General features: G+C 36.6%; 1 protein-coding gene and 2 long non-coding RNA genes across 8 annotated transcripts; all 3 read left to right on the top strand.

Annotated features, from left to right (window-relative positions):
• The first annotated feature begins 283 nt into the window (after positions 1-283).
• LOC112569656 lies at positions 284-5,318 on the top strand. The gene is made up of 4 exons (XR_003100494.1): positions 284-499; positions 3,597-3,725; positions 4,023-4,212; positions 5,267-5,318. It is a non-coding gene; the product is annotated as an uncharacterized LOC112569656 (long non-coding RNA).
• A 351-nt stretch (positions 5,319-5,669) lies between these two features.
• On the top strand, positions 5,670-8,026 carry LOC112569657. The gene is made up of 3 exons (XR_003100495.1): positions 5,670-6,254; positions 6,357-6,451; positions 6,874-8,026. It is a non-coding gene; the product is annotated as an uncharacterized LOC112569657 (long non-coding RNA).
• A 1,855-nt stretch (positions 8,027-9,881) lies between these two features.
• LOC112569643 lies at positions 9,882-20,265 on the top strand. 6 transcript variants are annotated; one of them, XM_025247498.1, is made up of 12 exons: positions 9,882-10,165; positions 12,124-12,233; positions 12,519-12,600; positions 13,953-14,073; positions 14,544-14,593; positions 14,956-15,112; positions 15,761-15,804; positions 16,267-16,435; positions 17,059-17,105; positions 17,867-18,047; positions 18,727-18,770; positions 19,427-20,265. In XM_025247498.1, the coding sequence occupies exons 3-12, from the start codon at positions 12,528-12,530 to the stop codon at positions 19,588-19,590; spliced, it is 1,050 nt and encodes a 349-aa protein (XP_025103283.1). In that variant the 5' UTR covers positions 9,882-10,165; positions 12,124-12,233; positions 12,519-12,527; the 3' UTR covers positions 19,591-20,265. The 6 variants fall into 6 exon arrangements, with proteins under 6 accessions (XP_025103283.1, XP_025103282.1, XP_025103285.1 ...); XM_025247497.1 differs by having other exon boundaries at positions 12,036-12,233; XM_025247500.1 differs by lacking the exon at positions 12,124-12,233 and having other exon boundaries at positions 9,883-10,165.
• The last annotated feature ends 224 nt before the right edge of the window (positions 20,266-20,489 follow it).

Here is a 20,489-nt window from a genome sequence, read left to right as displayed (position 1 = left end):
GACTTGAATAAGTCACCTGGTCTCCGGCCGAGTGATTGGCGGAGAGTTCTTGCCGGCTGTTGGGGCGGCTACGCGACAGTCCTTACATCTTACATCCTCATGTTATACCATTTATTAACCAATCAAAGTACAGCGTTGCTCCTTCTATGAGCACGAGCACGGGGGCGGGGGGAGGGGGGGTGAGGTGGTTAGGTGGGTGGGGTGCCGCACTCGCATGTGAGAAGAAAGCCATTATAAGTTAAGCAGTAAATCGCAACTGTTTTAACATTGCTTTAGGCTGAACGTAAGGAAGACAAGAACAAGTAGACAGTGTTGCACCTGTAGGCATTCAAAAGCTTGTTAATAAGAATGTTGACACATGAGGGTCAGTTAATATTTTCTTGATCTTCAGCGCAGTATTTGTCGTATCTCACAAACCACATACAAAAAAGAAACATGAAACAGAAGATGCTCGTGTTATTTATTACATATCTGTGGACTGGAATTTCCGGTGGACAAGGTATCTTGCCTTTTGTTTCATATTTTCTTTCTGCATTACGTTTGTGTTACGTTTACTGCAGTATTAAAAATCAATTATTGATTGTTGGTGCTTTATGCCGTGCCAGCAACTAGGGCTATATCACGGCAATAAAACTAATTTTAAATTTAAAGGTTTCGGGGTAAATTTCTCAAGTCATGTGTCTTTAAAAACAAACCAACATAGTAAGTGAGCAAGGTGTAAAAGAAAAAAATGAAGTGTAAAAAGGGGTGGTGAAGCCCCAAAAGGCCACAAACACACCAGAAATCAAGATAGAACTATCAGAATGTAAAAAAAAAAAAAAAACCTAAATAAGACAAATAAAGAATTTACTGCAAAAAACTGTTGACGGATAGTCTGGAGCTGTGGACAGATAATCAAAAAGTGTAACACATTTAAATTTCCCTTACACCAGGGGCAGGCTGGTGGTGGTTCACCTCGCAAGAGGTATCCTTGCGTGGCATAGGTGTGTCCTATCTTTAATCTTGTAAGAACTACCTCCTCCCGCCTTGTAGTGTGGGGCACTAAAAATCAAGCAGACTACAGGATCGTAGTACACTATAACTAGATGTTGCTTTTATTCTTCATTATAGTCGAGTAAGTAGAGTCACATAAGATTAATCAAGTAATGATGTTGTCGCGTGTAGTAACGAATCCAGCCGCTCCCAGTGCCGAACAAACGACACTCACACGAGATAACGCTACAAATACATATTTAATCAAAATAAAATAAAAAACAAACCTCCCCCCGCCCAAAAAAAACCCCAAAAATAGATGCGTCACAGATGGATGTTACCTAAACGTACCCACAACTCAAGACGGTTCCGTTCTTGCAACGGAATTACACTTAATATGTGCCGTTTCCACAACGGAATTACTCACACCGCCCAACCCTCCTCCCTGGTGGCCCTTCTCTCTCCGTCTTTTTTCTTTTTCCAAAAAAAAAAAAAAAAAGTCACAAAACAAAATTGCGTCAGACTTTAGTGACGCAACAGCCCCCCCTTCCCTCTAGGACTAAAGCTCAGGCTGAGCCAGCATGCGACACGCGACAGATAACATTTTCTTGGCATCAACAGAAGATCTTTCAATATTATGTGAAAATTGTCAGTAATCTGTCTTTTCCTGCAAAACTGTGGTCCACCAAGTGCAAACGTTTGATTTTCGCACATTTTGGAGTGGTGTACTATATGGTCCCTGTCGTTTTAGAATTTATCCATTCATTGGGCAGAAAACTCTGGCCAGTCGGAAAGCTAATTTTACTCGATTGTTGTCTCATAGAGACCATTTGTTAGTCGATCATCTCCTCGCACAAGGTGTTGGCGGGGTTTGCTCTATAAAAAGCAGAAATTGTATGTGTGTGTACTTGTGTGCTTTCAATACATGGTCATATCTATATTCAATCTCCGCCGCATTAGGCAGAAATATTCTTTTTGATTAGATATGTGTTATGATGTGGGTACATGTGTGTTACTTCATGTGGTAATCTTAAAGGGGAACTAACAATCGCCCCAATTAGGGTCTAGGGTGGCTTTTTGACAAGCTTGAGGTCCCTAATTATGCAAGAAAGGGTGGGCGTATGTGGCACATATTTCACATGTAGACAGCCATAACTGATTACAGTATGCCAAACGCAACCACTCTGCTGGCCCAGGCGTCAATAGGGCCTAGGAAGACAGTGACATCTCAGGGGTATCACATCTGTCTGCCTAGATGACATGTGGTTGGCAGATCGGGAGGAATGGACGACGGACAGGCTGAGCAACACATTCGAAGGAAAGTTATCCTCGTGCCGTGACTGTCGTTGGAGTATTGGTCTCCACCCAATCCATCATCCTGGACCCATAAATATCAGAACAGCTAAGCTGATGCACATGTGAGAAAAAAGGACCGGAGAACTTAGCATGGTAGTTTTCACACGGCGGACTGACATGGCTACGTGTATGTCCCTGGACTGTGACAGGCTCGACTCTGTGTCGTCGGGAGAGCAGTTGTCGCTCTCTGACGAGATTGGCAGATTGGGCGGGAAATACGACGGACAGGCGGAACAACACACTTGAGAGAAAGTTATCGGACTGCCGTGACTGTCGGCTGGAGTATTAGTCTCCAACAAACCAATATCGTAGACCCACAAACACCAGAACAGCTAAGAGCTAAGATAATGCGCATGTGAGACTGAATGGTAAATTTAGCAATGGACATAATTGCCTTGGCAAACTACTGTCACTACTTGCGGAGATCCTCTGGTCGCGCACAGTTGTCTTAGGCAAAAACGATGGCGACGAAGTCGAAAGTGAGCTTTCCGACGCTTTCCTATCCCACCTGCACTGCTGCTTCCACTGGTTGCCTCAGGCAGCAACCAGCAGCTGCGGGGAAGATCTTTGGAAGCAGTGGTCTGGTACCTGCTCCAGACGTTCGAAACCCTTGGGAAATACAGGCAAATATCAACTTCTTCCGGTGGTTGCCCAGTCAGTGGGTAGCAGGGTTTCTGTTGCCTTTTCCAATGGTGTATCCCCTTCATGTCGTCTGCGAAGAGACCCTTTTCTCACTCTTCAAAGTTCTAGCAAGAAGCGTTACGCGTTCACTTGGAACGGGTCTCCCCTAGAGACTTGCTGCCTACAGCTGGTACGGCGCTCAGAGACTGGGGCATCGAGAAAAATCTCCGACTACACATTTAACCTAAACTACATAACCACCTAATCACGTGACCTTCAGAAAAAAAATTAACCCGACCATGACGTGATCGATATTATACTAAAGAAACTTCTGCCTACCGCGCTATACCCCTAAACTACTATGACCCACCCCCATCCCCTACTCCTGGGCCTCGATCGTCTTTATCATACAAGGCGACCTGTCAAGTCGTAAAGACGGATAAAAAGGTCTCCCTTTATTGACCGCTGTTCACCTCTAGTCATCCCACATGGCTTCGGCCCTGTTGCTCTGGCCTTCTTGTTCATGACTATTTCAGCTTTCAAAGGTAAATAATCATTAGTAAACTACATATTGCTAAAGATTCCAACAGTTGCTTCCCTTACTTATGCATTAATTTTTGCACAGCGTGGTGTATTTTTTTTATCAGGTGCAGATCACAACTGTGTGTTGGAATACAAAAAGGGCTGTGTGAGTAAGGTGATCAGCAAATTTGAAGAGAAAATCATCAAACAGGAAAAGGAATTCACTGTGTATTATAAAATTCCGCAGAAAGAAGGTAAAGAAAATTAAAGTTGTCTACTTTTCATATTTATTGACTATTGGGAGATGCATGAGACATTAATACAGAGAGATAGAGAAAGAGAACTAGGGTATACAGGATAGTAGTAGGCACCTATATAATCCTGTATGATTTAAAAACCTAAAGAAATATCAGTGGACTTAATATAATCTAGTTAAATTATTGGTCTCCCGGTGCATTTAAGGCTTTTAGCTTCGGGTACATCTTAGTCAAGTCAAGGCACATTCATCGTCTCGTTTAAACTTCTAAGTAATTTGCACAATTTTATTACAGAGGCTATTGCAGAATGTGACTGGGCACAATCGGGCATTTGAGTGTCTCTCATCAAAAAGCTTTACCTGTGATAAAAACCTGACCAAGAATTTTTCCATTTTGGTTGACTACGAAACAAGGTGCCTTCAGCTTGGAGAGTTTAACTTTGATGTTAAAAATGCAGACGTCATCCGTTGTGAAGTTTCACCATGTAAGTACATTCAATTACATGTTTCACAAGGCGGTTTGTAATTAAATGTTATTACATACGACAGGCGTATGCATATACTTTTTCATCAATAAAAAAAAAATTCAGAATGCATTGTTATTGTCATTTGAATTACGTCAGAACAACAAAATGTTTTGTTCTATAACAGAAGAATTGCTTGCAAAGTCTAACTGTATTGCGATTCCTTAAGTGTGGGACCTAATTACACAGTTACTAACCCTAACCTTGTTACTGCAGAGAACGAGTAAGCAATACATGTGTATGTTTAGAAGTACCCAGTTCACCTGAAATCTTTGATTCCCTATCAAAATTGTCCTCGTTTACATCAGTTTTCAATATCATCTAAAACTTTCACTTAAACACATTTAAGTCTGTTTTTACCTTCCTGTAATCCTAAACCAACCCATACTACATCAACTTACCAAGCTAACCTTGTAATTTAACTCTGAGCTAACCCGAACATCAACACTAAACCTTAACCTTGATCGCCGGCCGTCTAATTCTTAGGTTCCATATCATTAAAACACACACACACACACACACACACAGATTTATGCAGCATCTTTCCCGATTGTAAACATTAGTGTACCAATTAGTTGACAGTCTGTTCCCAAAATTTTCGACGTTTTAGACGAACGGGTTTTTTTTTTCATCTTATAAGTTTTTTTTTTACAATTATATGTTTTACTTACTTTTTAATATGTTAGTGTTTCTTCTTTCTTAAAAATTGAGTTCTGCGCTATATCAATCAAAACAAGAGTCGATGTAACATAATAGACTGAGCTTTTGCTGTATAATCTGTTTATACGTGTGTTATAGAAGAAAGAAACTGTATTTGGATCACTGTGTAAGGCATACGGCATACGGCATTGGAAAGGCAGAGTCGAACTGTCGAATTTCCACTGCCTTTTTCCACCTTTCCTTATTAATCAGAAATTCTTATGCTAAGTGAAGTGGGAACATTTTAAAATCACGTGTCCAGTTTCACTAGGAAATCAGAAATTAATATACACGATCCATTTTTTCTCTGTGACAGATGTCACACAAGATGGTAACTTCAATGATGGCCCGACCGACCTTAAAGGCAAGAATTATGTATATAAATGTTTGTATGTCTATGTGATATAAACATCTATATAGGTGCAATGCAAGGAAGGATCAAACTAACATATTCTGCTGACAGACATAATCACAAGACAGTATTTTAGCTGTTCCAGTCAAAAAACCTTAAAACTATTAAATACTTAAGGAACAAATAAGCTTTGAAGCATTTTGCAAAAATTGTACATGTGAATATTCTAATGTGCTCAGGCAGGATAACTTAAAGTCGATAAAAATTATGCAAATGAGTGTTTGCTAAGGGTTTGAATATTCTAGTTTTTTCAAATAGAGAGAGGAACACGGAAACTTTATTGCACTTGTTGTCTATGTAGGTAGAAATGATTACAAAGATACTCAGGAAAGATGTCACATTGTAGGCACTGAAAACAAATGGAACTATTCTGTATTCATGGCGTACCCTGTTTACAAGAGAGTCAAGTCTGAGATAAGTAAAATTTAGATGAAAATAAAGAGTACAATAAATGCAGCCAGAAAGGTAATGATGTATCAAAGTATTAAATTTGCTAATTTTTCAGTTTTAAGGGTTTTCCAACCAAACATATTTGTTCTCGTGTTTTACGCTTGTGTTGTTAAAATGTCCAGAAAAGTTCTCTCTGAGCTACATAAATACCGGTTTATTTTCTACAGTTCAAGAAAGTTTTTAAGAGGACTCTGCAATGCGAAACTCTTGACCATGACTTTTTTTGCACTGAGCATAAAAACTCACAGATTTTAATAAATAAAAGTAATCTGCGTTGATCACAGTAGATGTGTTTGCTGCTATGTACATAATACTAATGACACTTTTTTTCAGACAAAGAAGCAAACAGTGAAGGCACTGGCATCGTTACTGGAGTAATTTGCTCATGCTTGGTGGTGGTGGTGGTCGCTGCTGTAATTTTAGTGTTCTTCCTGAGAAAGAGGTAAGCATTATAAATCAGGATAATTGATGTAATCTGATGAATATTTCAAATCAAAAGCCTTTTTTTTAAATTGTGTTGTTTCGTCTGGCTTTATTATTTCAGAAATCGAGGTACAAATGCCTCACCTAGCAATGATGGCAGGAATGTATCAAGTGAGATAAAACTGCTGTAAGCCAATAGACGTCAGGAGCAAGACAGTGAGTAAATATAATAATAACATATTCTCACAAACGTATATCTTAGAAAGAATAAACATGCCTTAAGGAACCACTGACCTACCGTGTGTGTCGGTAGTGGTCAAGGTTAGAATAAATTCACAAAAATGATGAATAAATATCAGTAAATCATAACGTAAACCACAATGTGTTACTAATGATGATAAACTTTCTCAAAAGAGCAGATAAATAGGACACGGTTGGTTTTGTTACAACTCATAAAAACAAAGGTGCAATTTCAGAAAACACCTATACAAGTATAATGTGTAATATCTTTATTCTTGCTGCTTTTGTTGATATCAGATTTTTAACGAGAAGTAGTAATGTTATTGCAGTTGCTGATGGATTGTATCGGAAATAATTATTGCAGAGTACAGTACATGCATTTGGACCTTTCTTTACAGCTGTTCTAAAAATCCAGAAAGAAACGATATAAGAGAAACTGATTAAAGGACGATTTCAAGGAGGAGAACCAAGCGAGTTCACCAAACTCTTTACATTTCTAGGGAACTGAAGGGAAGCCGCGGTTGACAAGGTTTTCATATGGATATCTGCTAACAGGCTGCAACCAGGTCATACTGTTAAAGAAAATGTGTGTCCGAAGACATATTGGATTCTCTAACTCCCCAAAGAGTTTTATACATATTTGTATATAGGCATTATTAAATTTTTTTTTACTAAAGTACTCTGCAGACAGACTTACGTTTTGCCTTTTTTCCTTTCTTTCTGTCAAACCTAGTGAAACTCCATTGACACTGGGCTGATTTTATGTATTTATATTCTAATAAGATCTGTGACCCGTTTTATTAGCATCTTGCTTTGACCCCACATCTCGTTTGGAAATGTTTTTATTCAGTTTTTAAATGTATTTATAATTTATTAGATTCTTTTATGAAAACCAGATGCCTTCTAGTGATACTTGAATATCTGTTAATATTAATATATGTATTTATATATGCATCCATGTTTGAATGTATTTATGCATATAGGTATGCATGTTACAAATTAAAATGTTGTAACGGTCTCTCGTGGTGAGGTGTCACCTGTTGACGTATCTGATCCTGTTTGACCTGCCGGTCGGCCGTGCGAGTAGACTATTCTAGCAAGTGCGTGAGCGAGTGTGACTGACACAAGCTTTGGTGCCTGGAATGTTCGGTGCGAGATAGTGCTTGTGTGACTAGTAGGTGCTGGGTGTTTCCAAATGATCTGTACCCTCGGACATCTCGGAGACTCCTCTAATTCGAGCAACTGTTATATGGTAAATCTGGTTTTCCATCTGGCCATCAGGCGAAGCCCACGTTGTCTTGTGTATATTTTTGTGTGGAATCACAGTGCCACCCTTAACATGGTCATTGAAAGCGAAGAAATCTTCGAAGAGCTCCTCGTTTTCATTGCAGGTGCCGATGCCATGTCTTTCCATGATGTGCTCCCTGCTGGTGTTATCATCTCTCACTTTAGCATTTAGTTTTTTTCCATGGTGATTTTTAGATCTCTTCTTGGTGTGTGGTCAAGCAGAGACTGCAAGGTGCTACAGAAGTCTTCTTTTTCTTCTTCCTCTTCATCTGCTGCATTTGTTGGTGCATGACAGTGGATGATGGTGATCTTCCTTCCTTTAGCGTTGAATCTTGTTGACATGAGCCGTGGTGAGACTGGTTCCCAGGCCATCAGTGCCTTTGTTGCCTCTGTTGACATCAGCTACTCCCTGGGTATGATCGTGGTACAGGTCTTTGCGGCCAAAGTAAATAATGGTTGCTCCTGATGTTAGTCTGGACTTATTACTTCCATTCCATCTGGTTTCCCATAACCTAAGAACCCTGATGCTGTATTTTCTCATTCCTCTTGCCATTTGAGCTGACTTGCCACTTTCATAGAGGGTTCTGATGTTCCAGGTCCCTGTCCTGGTTCTTGCGTTGGTCATCAAAAGATGAGTTGGCAAGCTGGCTTCCCTAAGGCTTTTACCAGCGAGCTTCTAGAGAAGAATCTTCCTGACCAGGCCCCTGTTGTGATACTGTTGTTGGTTCTGTAACAGCTTTTGTTTTTACCTGAGTGGGTTGTTAGTCCAAAGCAAAACATGTAGGGCCAGGGTGCAACAGTTTAGTCTGGCCTCTGCTCTGACAGACCTGTTTGGCTTGGTTAGACCTGCCAGGAGCACAAGGTGGGCAAGCCACCACACCACTACAGGGTAAGTTGCACCAACTGGTGGTTGTAGTGAGTGCTATATGCAAGTAGATATTAGAGCAGAAAAGATACCCCACTGTACATCTGGAAACTAGTGATGAAAATATTTTATCTCAATATTCTCCTTTTGCTAAGTGGCTGAGTGTGATTTGTATCATAACATGTTGCTGTTACCCAGTGTTATATATGTATGTATATATGATACATAGTAGCACGCGAGAGTGAGAGAGGAGTGGAGTGAGCGATATTTAAATAGTATGTCGATATTAAAGTGTATTGCAGGTGGAAGAAAGTAGAGCACAAATAAGATATTGTTAAAGATTTACGTAAACAAGTGTACAATTTGAGGATCTTTAAATGGAGTATATCCCAAAGACAGTTATTCAGGCTTCTCCACAATGTAGGGGCGTCATGATAAACCTTTGTATTGCACAGGAAGCAAGTTATTTTAACGTGATTCGCATTAATATTCTCTGTTACTGGCATCATAAATAAAAAATACCTAAGTATAGGTTAAATATTTGTTATGATTTACGTATTATGTCTCTGTGTGCTTGTGTGTGCTGCGCCTGAATGAGTTGCGAGACAAAACTAGAAGACGATTAAATGTCTATAGTACAACAATGTTATAATAAATTTCCATTACTTATATTACACCCTTGTTTTGACACCAAATTTGTTCTTCTAATCCTAAAACTGAATGAGTTATACGAGTTGTTTAAGGTATGGAAGTGCGATAGCCGCCATTTTGATCAAATTTGCAAATGATTTTAAATAAGAAATTTGCTGAAATCATACATTCATTTTTTTCAACTTTTTTTGAAATTATCTGATTATGGTTTTGTATGAAAGTCTTCTATCACCTTAGAGACCTTAAACATACAACACTCAAAATAGTATGTAATTATGCAGACAGCTGGTACTCTGCAACATGATACTAAGAAAGAGAAAGTCCTTTAGAGAGGGACTTAATGTAGTCCGTTGAAAGAAACTGTAAAAAATGAAAAAAAAGTTTTTTTTATTTTCGTAAGGTGAATAATTCGTAATTTTTAAACCACCCATCTACGATCAAAATTGTGTTTTCACTGTTTAGTGCCCAAGTATATCAATTAGCTATTAATGCATTGCTTACAAATTAAGCTGAGTAAATATGTGACAGTAAGTTAAACTGGTGGCTTTACACACGCATGCACAGACAGTAATACACATACTCTCAGACACAGTCTTACACACACGCGCGAGCAGAGTGGGAGTGAAAGAGGCCTAGGCCCAAGTCCTTACTCCACGTTATTGTGCTTAAGCCTTTTTTCGAAGGTGGTTGCGTCCCTTAATTTAACCTGCTTGTCCCCGCTATTAAAAGGTTTTAGGAAAGGTTGATATATAGCAAACTGTTTATTTGGAGTAGAGGTGCTGTAAATATCAGAAAATTTGCTAATTTTGTAAACACAGGGAGAGAGGTTTCGTTTTTGTTACTGTAGTGACGTACACGCTGACCTAGTAAAGGACAATACAAGTACCGTAAGTAAAATATTCATCTTACTTGACGTTACAGAAATAAGCATACTGGTAAATAGAGGAATAAACATAAGCATCAAAATTAAGCATAGTGTGTATCTGACATCGAATACCAATCTCTCTCTTTTACACACGCATGTATATGAACAAACGTTCAGAATAAGTGAGACAAAACAAAAACTAAGATATTAGAACAGCATTTAAAATGTAAAGACAAATCTTACATATAATTTTCTTTTGGATTATCTCTATTTGTTATACATATGCCAAAACACTATGTATTAAAATGTTAAAGTGTTGTTTATTGATTAAGTACTGTTGTAATGTTTTATTAATAGATAATGTATTTAACACCATAATTATTAAAAACAAGTCAAAGAAGTAACCATTCTAACTGAATTTGTTTAACCCAGACAGACTGTATATAGTAGCTTGAAGGCAACATGAATAGAAGCCATTTGAAAACATAAACATCCTGCCTTGATAACATACCACACAAAAGCATGCGCAGTACATTTCATGCAGTCATTAGCGTTTTGATTATACAAGATACAAGATACAAGACATCTTTATTGTCTATGGTCGCAGAGACATAGAAATTTTTCTTTGTTGGGAGCTTCCGCAAAAAAAAACAACAACAACAAAAGAACAAGAAAAATCTGTTCCCATGCATGGATCAGCAACTGCCAGCAATCTGGTATGTTGGTCTGAGATGGGGAAGAAAATTCTTCTATGTATCCACACCGACTATGTAAAACTTCAGAATTCCTTGGATGATAGGAGCTGCTGTTGTTGCTGGTTTCTGAGACAAGGTTAATTAAAAGTATGTTTAATGTGTTATCCTTCCCTTATCCAGCTCTGTATTGAATGGCTGTTCTGTACAGTCGCCATTGTGAGGTTTCTTATGACATGGACGACATTTTGGAGACCTGTTTAAGAGTGCTATTGCAGTCGGTAAAAATGACTTGGCAAAGGCACTCTTCTTGACGACCCCTTGCTGCCATCTATGGCAGGGGGGTAGCAGTTGAAAATGGCGATGAAAATGGTCTGTGATGATGCTGATCGCTTTTAACCTCACAGCCCTGATGTGGAGGTCTTTGTGGGGAACCAATGATATTACTGACACTCTTGACAACCCTCGTCAGACAAGCTTTATCTTTGACAAAGAGAACGCCAAACCACATCGGTATGTTGAATGTTATGATGCTCTCGATTAGGCTGCGATATACTAACTAACTCGAGGACAGGGCTACTGACACCAAAATTCCGCAATTGCCTCAGCAGAAACAGGCGCTGATGTGCTTTCCTGGAAACAACGCTGGTGTTTTCCTGAAAGGACAGTTTATTGTCTAGCACTGTGCCGAGGTACCTAAAACTTTGCACCTGTTCTATTAACTTATTATCAATAATTATGGGGGTGTGGACAGGTTGATATTTTCTTCTCTCAAGGACCACTTCCTTAGTTTTGGAGACATTGAGCACCAGGAAGTTTTCTTCAAACCATGAGTGTAATTTCTGAACCTGGAGGAAATAGCTTGCTAGTGACTCCTCATCCTTGAGCCTAGCAACCAATGGCATATCGTCTGCAAACTTAGGAAACAATTTAAGAATTCTGTCCTGACTTCACTAGTATAAACAGAGAGCAGTATCGGGGACAAAACACACCCCTGTGGGGCTCTGGTATCAATCAGAGTGTTCGAGATTGTGTCTCCCAAGCTGACCCTCTGTGGCAGGTCCCGGAGAAACTCCCTCATCCAGAGCACTAGGGTTGAGTTAACATTTAGTGCTAGGAGACGTTGTAAAAGCAAGTGTGGTTGAATGGTATTAAATGCAGATGAAAAGTCCATGAATAGAATACGGGCGTATGTAACAGTGCCATCCAGGTGTAGTGAGTTTGCAGTTGTGGATAGCTTGGCAGGACGAGTCTTCATACAACCCCTGGATACTGTTTTTGAGCTTAGGCGGAATGCCGTAGCGGATCATCAGCCTACAGATGAAGTCCCTCTCTGCACTGTCAAATGCCTTCTTAAAGTCCACATAGTCTGCTTCTAAATTTCATAAGCAGTTTCAAGTAAGGCATCAAAATTATTTGAGTTATATTGTATAAATCGATGTTTAAAAAAATGGGCGAAATCCCTGAGATGTTTGTTAAAAAAATTGGGAATGTTTAAACACTGTTTATGTGTTACTTTTTATCTGATAATAAGTGATGATAATGTCGATATCAAAGATGGTGCACTGCGCGCACCGTTTCTGCATTCTGAAACACTGAAGAAGAACATGATTTAAAAAAATAAGTTAGTTGATTTGCTGAAGTATTTTGCACTAAATTGTTTTCGTTGCTTTATTTATTCAGGTGCTCACAATGGATACATTTGCTTGGATTTGTGCAATCATGTTTACGGCATGTCTACCTGTGCAAGTGGACTGTGTCAAAGGTATTTTTGTCATGTTATCACGAATTTGTGCCTCAAGCTGTCTCATGTATTGTTACTGTTGTTTCTAAAATTTCATGTTTGCTTTATCGATAACACTGCCAGATAAACAACATGTATTAAAGACCTACTACCAAATTTTGTTTTGCCTCCATTGCCTCAAATAGAGGATTTTCCTAAAATATACAGATCAAATGGCAAAGTGGGATGGATGAAATCTTACTGAAAGTGTAATTCAGTCAACTAGACCAATGTTCTTCTCAGATGTTCTTCTCGTTTGAGAAAAGCGTTATTTATATCGCATTGGTATCTGTAAGAATTACTAACAAGAGTATTGCAAGGATTCTATACAGGTTAAAGTTCAGGTTTAATGATAACTGAAATTCTAGCGCTGAAATGGGAAACATCTTAGAAGAATCTCTATTATGATTTATTGTCTTTCGTTGGGTAGCATCATCTAGAAAAGATACTATTCATCCTGATAAAACTTCCATACATGTATCAATTATTATTCATGGAAACGAAACGTTACTCTTATTGAATTCTAGTTATGTTTACTGATCCGGACTCCGTAGAAGTAACGAGTAGAGGTTTAGGCCTCGACAAATGGTTTGTTGGCAACGCCTGACTCCACACATGCATATTAAATATCAACAGTATAAAGTATAAAATTTTTATACAACAAGAAGACACCGTTTAGTGCACAAAATATCTAGAAGTCAGTGTCATTAAAGTCATTAAGTGGAGAAAAAACAATGCAATCGGCTCAAGAAGATAACTTACACAGTCAGTTAATGATAAGTCAGACAGGTTAACAAGACCAAAAGAATGCTTTAATCATGAACTTCTTTTATTATGAAACCTTTATGGCCATTAAGATAATTATAACAGAATGTTACTTCATCTTAGTGAGAACAGAAGAATGGCGTAAAGAAATGAAGAGAAATTAACAGGTTTGAAAAAAAGCATAAATGAATCTTAAATACACATACGTACGTGCACGCTCACACACAGCCTTATACCCGTATAAATTACACGTGTGGACATAAATCTTACACTGATGTAACCAACAGAAACTTTTGTAGGTTTAAAAAACGTTTAGGCTGCAGTTTCTAGTTTTCCATCTCAAAACATACACCAGTATTCAGTTACATTGTAGTTTTATAATACGATCTTTAACACATTATTTTCGAAATCCATTTCCTTTGTATTTGGCTAAGCCTTGTAAGGTCTTTGTAAACGCCTAGTTCGCAGCTCGCTGTAACCAAAGCAAGTTTTCTTAGCACAATTAATCAGGCCGTTATATATTAATTTTGTTACAATAAAATTTGAAATATGAACATTTTACGTTTCAGATAATGGCACATCACTTCTGCTATATTATATTGAAATACTTCCCCTTGTTTGTTCGGCGAGTGTCATATACATAATGCTTTTCGCGTCCTTGTTTTCAATCACAGCTTCATACATTCAAAAGTGAGCAGTATATATATATTTATAAAAAATTCTATCCTCCTTTTCTATACATATGTAATTAGTGTCTCACTTCAGGAGTGACCTTATGGGCTTACAGTTTTTAATTTCTCTGATACATCAAAAACTAATGGCTAATAGGCTGGTTGATTTGTGAGCAATACTTCATTTTAGATATCTAGCAGATCAGACATCAAATACTGTCAGATAAAAAGGAATGATCAGAGACAGAAGATCAGCTATATTTAGAACAGTTTCTCATAGTCATTGTTAGTTTACCATATAAACAAAATACTTTGACATAGTCAATATTGTTTAAAGATGGCAAAAACAAAAAGAAAGGATAGGATAAGTAAGACCTAAAGAAGTCATTCAATACTTATACAGCTAATGGTTCATAAATCCAGTTTTATTGTTTGATTTCATTTTAACACAGTGAGGTCAATACATTTCTCTCATTCCTTTAAAATTAGGTGGAGACGAAAAATCAAATGGCCGAATCTCTTTCTTTTCCTTTATTTCCGTAAGTATTATATTGTGTGATATGCATTTTTATTATTCGTGCTATTTTAATTACAATATTTCCAGCAGGGAAACAGTGGTGCGAAGGAAATTAAATCCGCAGACTTTAATTTTTGCCGACTTTTATCAACCAGTTTATTTGAGTTAAGATTAGTTAATTGATCACTTATATGTTAAATATATTGAGAAGTATCTTCTCTTATCTTGTAAAGGTACCAATAATGAAACTCAACACACCTGTTTATTAATAGCTATGAGTATTGTTTACTTTAATAAAACTTACGACCCAAAAAAACTTAAAAAATAAAATATAATAAATGCAATTCATTTTTTTAAGTTAAATTGTTTGTGTTTATATTTCAGAGACTTTTGCAAAGGACAACGTATTCACCCAAATTACTTTATTGGAAATCACCTCTCAATCCTTATGTTACTATCTTGGGAATAGTGTATCCTATTTTCTGTCGGTGGCATCCATGGTGGTAACTTTCATGATATTCGAATTCTTTTTTTTGATAAAGTAAGTTGTTGTCTCACTCTAGATATATATATGTGTGTGATTGGGGGAAAGGGTATTGTAAGGTGTGATAATATTGGTTTAATATTGTGATAATTTGGGGTTTAGGATAATGGTCTATGAGTAAGATTTTCTGTGTGTGCGTGTGTGTGTGTGTGTGAGAGAGAGAAGGTGTATTCATATATGCTGTTTAAAGTGTGTGTATATGTCTAGAGTTCCTTGATACAAGTGTATATAGAAGTTGATAATATTTATTACTGATTTGTATATGCAGCAAAGTTAAGTGTTGTGTAGTTACTTTGATATATATATATACTCCCACCGTGCTGGGTCTATGCTCTTGAATCAACGAAAGAAAATCAATCAATTTATCTATTATCTGTTTTATTATTCGTCTGCCTAACAGTTTTTCTTCAGCAGTTTGTATTCTGTTCATGTCTTTGACTGGTCTTAAGCTCTGAGAGTCATCTTACTTAGGAGCCTGATTATGCGCTACATTAATCACATGTTTGCTGTTATTGTTATTGTTTGTTATAATACATGTTTGTGATTTGGTGCAACAGTATGCATTTTTGTCAAATAATCTCGCTTACTTTGACTTGTTAACATAATGAAGCCACGATACATTATTTGTAAATTGTATTTAATCAGGTGGAGACATTTCATACAGCTCGACAGTCCTAATCAAGAGTTTAGTAAGTATCAGACGTTTTCATCAGGAATTGTCAGTATTTAGCTCTATTCTTGTGGCTTAGGTTGTTCAAAAAATTTCATGCTTCTGTTAGTTAAACGATGCATTTTACTATCATAGATGTTCACAGTGGTCTCAAATTTCAACTTCGGAAAACTTTTGTCGAGGCCTCAACCTCTACGCCTTACTTCTATGGAGTCAGGTGCTTCTTTCACAACTGGGCGAAACAATTAAGTACTCTACTTCTAAAATGCATCAAACCAAATAATTTTGCATGCTCCTGTTCTAACCACTAGACTGGTTGCTCCCCTTTTTACGAAAGGTCGGAGGTCAAGAGAAAGTCTCTTTTTACGCACAAAAACTAACAAAGGTGAAACATGTTTGATTTGTAAGAACAATAACACTTACTCTGACCAAACAAATAATAGGCATGCTGTTACCTAAAATGTGTATTTTTATGTTTTAGGTACTTTCGACATGGAAACAGCATTTATGGAGTACATAATGTTTGCCTGGACCATTGCGTTTTTAGCTGCATTTGTGTTCATATCACTTTTCTCTGTGGTATCCCATGTACGCCTGGTGACATCATTGGTGATAGCACTCGTTCCATGCATTTACATCTCATGGAAGCAGTGAGTTAAATTGTGGGTCTAATTTTATGTTTAGCCATATATGTCCACACATACGAACGATTAATAATGATAAAAGCAGAAAAGTAGCCATAATATATGTAATTGCACACTATATGCTGCACATGCCGATTAGAATTTAGTATAAAATTGAAGAATCTGTGTATTACAAAACTTCCACGACAATAATGGCTCTTACAAAGAAAGTAGGAATTCTATTTATTGCATGTATTCCAATGTATAAGATAAGTCTTTTGTCTGCAAAATAAATTTGAAAGACGAATTTTAGAGAATGTTAGTAAATCTCTTTAAATCAGAAAAAACAATTTGTTAAATGTTTTTGATCTCGTTTTATTCTGTTGTTAGTACTTCTAGTATTAGGTTGTTAAGTTTCCCATTTATTAAGAAACTCTAATTTTTAGTGTTTTACATAAAATGATTTGTATAAGAAAAATTACTTCGGAAGCAAAAAGAGAGTAAATCCAAGACACGGAATTAAAAGCGGACGTCTGAGAGAGAAATTTATAATACTAGCTAGCACAAAAAAGACCATGATATGTCAGATTATTTACATAATGAAACTTTTAATACATCTATAATTACAATAACATTTTGAATCTTATCAGGTTGAAAATTCTAGAACACCATAGGGAACAACAAAACCCTGGAAATAGTAAGTATCAGAGGTACGCTCCACAAGTGTATCAGGTGTGTGATGTCTCTTGTCTAGACTTTGGAAAACTGTCTGATTTAGTACTTACATTTGTGAGAACATTCCCAGTTTGTCATGTACAGTACACACTTGTTCTACAAATACTTCGATAATCTGGTTTCATATCATACTCTATCACTTGTTATTGTACACTTAAAATATTCCCACTCAGCTAAGGTTCTTAACTATTGTCAAATCCATGATAATAATAACTATAAATAAATCATCATCATCATCAATCATCATCAATCATCTTTATCAATAATCTTCATCAATCTTCATCATCATCTTTATCATCATCTCAATCATCATCTTTATCATCTTCATCATCAAAATCATTAACACGAAAAATGCACTCATAACACCCACTCACTATACATCTCTAACCAAGAACACAGTTATGAACTACTGTAGTCGGTCTGTTTGGTCAGTAACAAAAAAAAAAAGATAGCACCACACTTTTACCCGTTGAAAGTCTTATCTCTAACTTTCCTGTCATTTTAGATGGCTTTTGTAATTTTACCTTATTATGTTCACTACAATTATTTAAAAGTGCTGTGAGCATGCTCATAAGGCTAAAATATCACGATACATCAATTAACTCTACTATGATTAATTTAAAAAATCTCCATCACTAGTAAATAAAAATACAAGAAAAACTACCAGAAATAATTTATACAAAAATTAATGCTATTGAAATAACTGTACATGTTATGTTCCAGGTATTCACGAAGGGGAACAAGCACTCATGAAGTTTGCACTGTTTTGCATGAGCATGGTTAATATAGCCACATGCGTATTCGTAGTCGTATTCCTAGTGCAACATCCCGTTGCATCTCCATCTGTGACCAAAATATTGTGCTTGGTGATCCTTCTTCCATGCGTGTTCATCCTTTGGGATCAGTGAGTCGTATTTTGTCTATATTGCAATCAACCAGAAAACTAAAAACTAAAATAAAGATATTTATATCGGTAGAGACAGGAGAAGTGAATAATAAACGTTTGATCACATAATTTGGCACAAATTCTTAATAGTGTCCATTAGGGTTAAAAATGCTTCTGGACTTTTTTGTAAATGGCATCACTTCAACAGTGTTCATTTGTAATCGTTAGTTGCTAAGCTGATGGTAATAATAATAATAATAATAATAATAATAATAATAATAATAATAAAAATAATTCATTGTAGACAAAAGACATTTTTGTCCTATATTTGTTATTTTTAATCATGAATAAAACTGTACATATTTCTAAAACTTTTAACAGTCCACAGTTATTTGCCTTACTTTGGTGTTGGTTGTAGATATTGCCATTTGACACACCTCTATTTTTAAAGTCACGCATAAAACATCATTTTAATCATTAATTTGCATAATGATAGACTTTCTTTCAGTTACGTGAAGGTAAGAAAGACTTCGAATATAGGGTAGTAGAGATAAAGAAACAGATAATTTGTGAATCCTCTAAATTTATGACACAATGTAATATACAGAAGTGAACTAAGATAATTGGATTTGATTTGTTTACACAATAAGTATAAACTGTGCATGTCTCTTACATTCCCAGTTTTGTATTCAATCAGGTGGGAACGTATTGAGCTTCAGCTCCTGAATTACCCACGCAGCCGTAAGTATTAGAAGTATTAGACCGACATTACTGCTACTAAAACGAACGTGGGGTCTTGTGTTTACTAGTACAAAATATTAGCATTGATTGTGCGATTTCAGTGTCTGTGAAACATCTTTAGATGTTATTTGCTATTCCACCTATCTGCAAAATCAAGCTGAAGGCATTTAGCACAAATGGTAATTCCATGCCTCTCTGTGGGTTCCAGACTGTGAGAAGCGCAATGAAATTTGGGCTTTAAGATGAAAGTTATCACAAAAGACCTATCCTTACCCAATTTTGCGTATCAAGTAGCCAAAGCGTCTCCAAATCTTTACAATTAAGTCAGTCAAGAACTACAGCGAAAAATTACTTTAGTTTCTATGCACTTTATACACAATTTCTAAACTTTGGTGGTTCTGATTCTCTTCATTTGAATCAAGATTATAAAGGTATTCACGTCAATCTATAGTGAAATGATTGCGAGCAGATTAAGGACAACGGCATCAAAACTTCGTTTTTTACTTAAATCACATTTTATCTTATTTTTACTATCCTAGAAAATGTTACACATGCTCAAAATCTTCCACTATTCCAATAATTACATTCAAAAACCCTGCAGAAGTAATGAGTATTTATATTTATGATGCACCAGAAATGATTTCTAAATGTTTCAGACTATCTCCAAAGGGAAAATGCACTTCTTCATCACCCATCATTAGGCTGGACAGCTGGTTTTTATGCCGCATGTGCATATCAAATGCTGTACCCGGTGTTATCTCCAGTGGTTTCACCAGTAGTATTCCTACTGAAGTACTCAGTCAATCTATGGAAGCACTGAGTTGAACTGTGTAAAGGTGCTGTACTTGTGAGAGATGTTAAATGTACTTTAAACGTGTTATGTAAAATAAATAAAGTTTAATAATTTTATTTCGCTATCTTTTATCATTCCTGATTTATCACCTGCAAGCTACAGATTGCTGTGTCAGTGTAGGACGGTTATTTTCAATCAGAGACCCATGTGACTCTTAAATAGGCGATTTGATCGAAAAGATTCTGTAATGAAGAAACCTAGCAGAACCCTACATGAAATATTCATGACTAAGAACATTTAATTTAAAAGAAGAAATAAAAATGTTTATATAAATGTAGATGTTTAGTAAATGTTTAGCCTGATGTGCTTGACTGTTTAGAGACTGATGCTGGTAAACTCCATTCTTTTCCAAGTAGCTGCACGGCAGATATTGTCAATTGTCGGGTTATCAGATAAACGAAGCAGATAAAAAGGCTTTGGAGCTAGTTGCTTTGCTAAAAAAATGTTGATCTCTCCAATACAAATGTTCTATTTTTTCAGTTACTGATTCTGTTACTACCTGTAATGACTTTTTACCTTTTTTTGTATTCATTACCATTATTAGAGTCATGTTATTTTGCATTAATGACTAACATCTGATACCAGTAATAGCTAGAAACAACTTTCAATGTTTTGGTTTATTAAAAATATTCTGAACGATGACAGTTCCAGTCTAAACTCTTAAACTCTGTGAATTTTTAAAAATAAATCGTTGACATTTTCATGTTCCTTTGACAACATTGCTGTAAGTCTCTCTTCTACATAATATACTCTAAATTATACGATACGTGATTTGAAGTCATACCGTGGTTTATAACAACACCTAGATATACAGGTAGGATTTGTTATTTGGTGCTGAAAAATAAGGAGAAACGCTTGACCAAGTT

Source organism: Pomacea canaliculata, linkage group LG7 (assembly GCF_003073045.1).
Source record: "Pomacea canaliculata isolate SZHN2017 linkage group LG7, ASM307304v1, whole genome shotgun sequence".
Taxonomy (NCBI): Eukaryota; Metazoa; Mollusca; class Gastropoda; order Architaenioglossa; family Ampullariidae; genus Pomacea; species Pomacea canaliculata.
The sequence above is the reverse complement of the archived record's forward strand: the minus strand, read 5'-3'. Positions and strand labels throughout refer to the sequence as shown.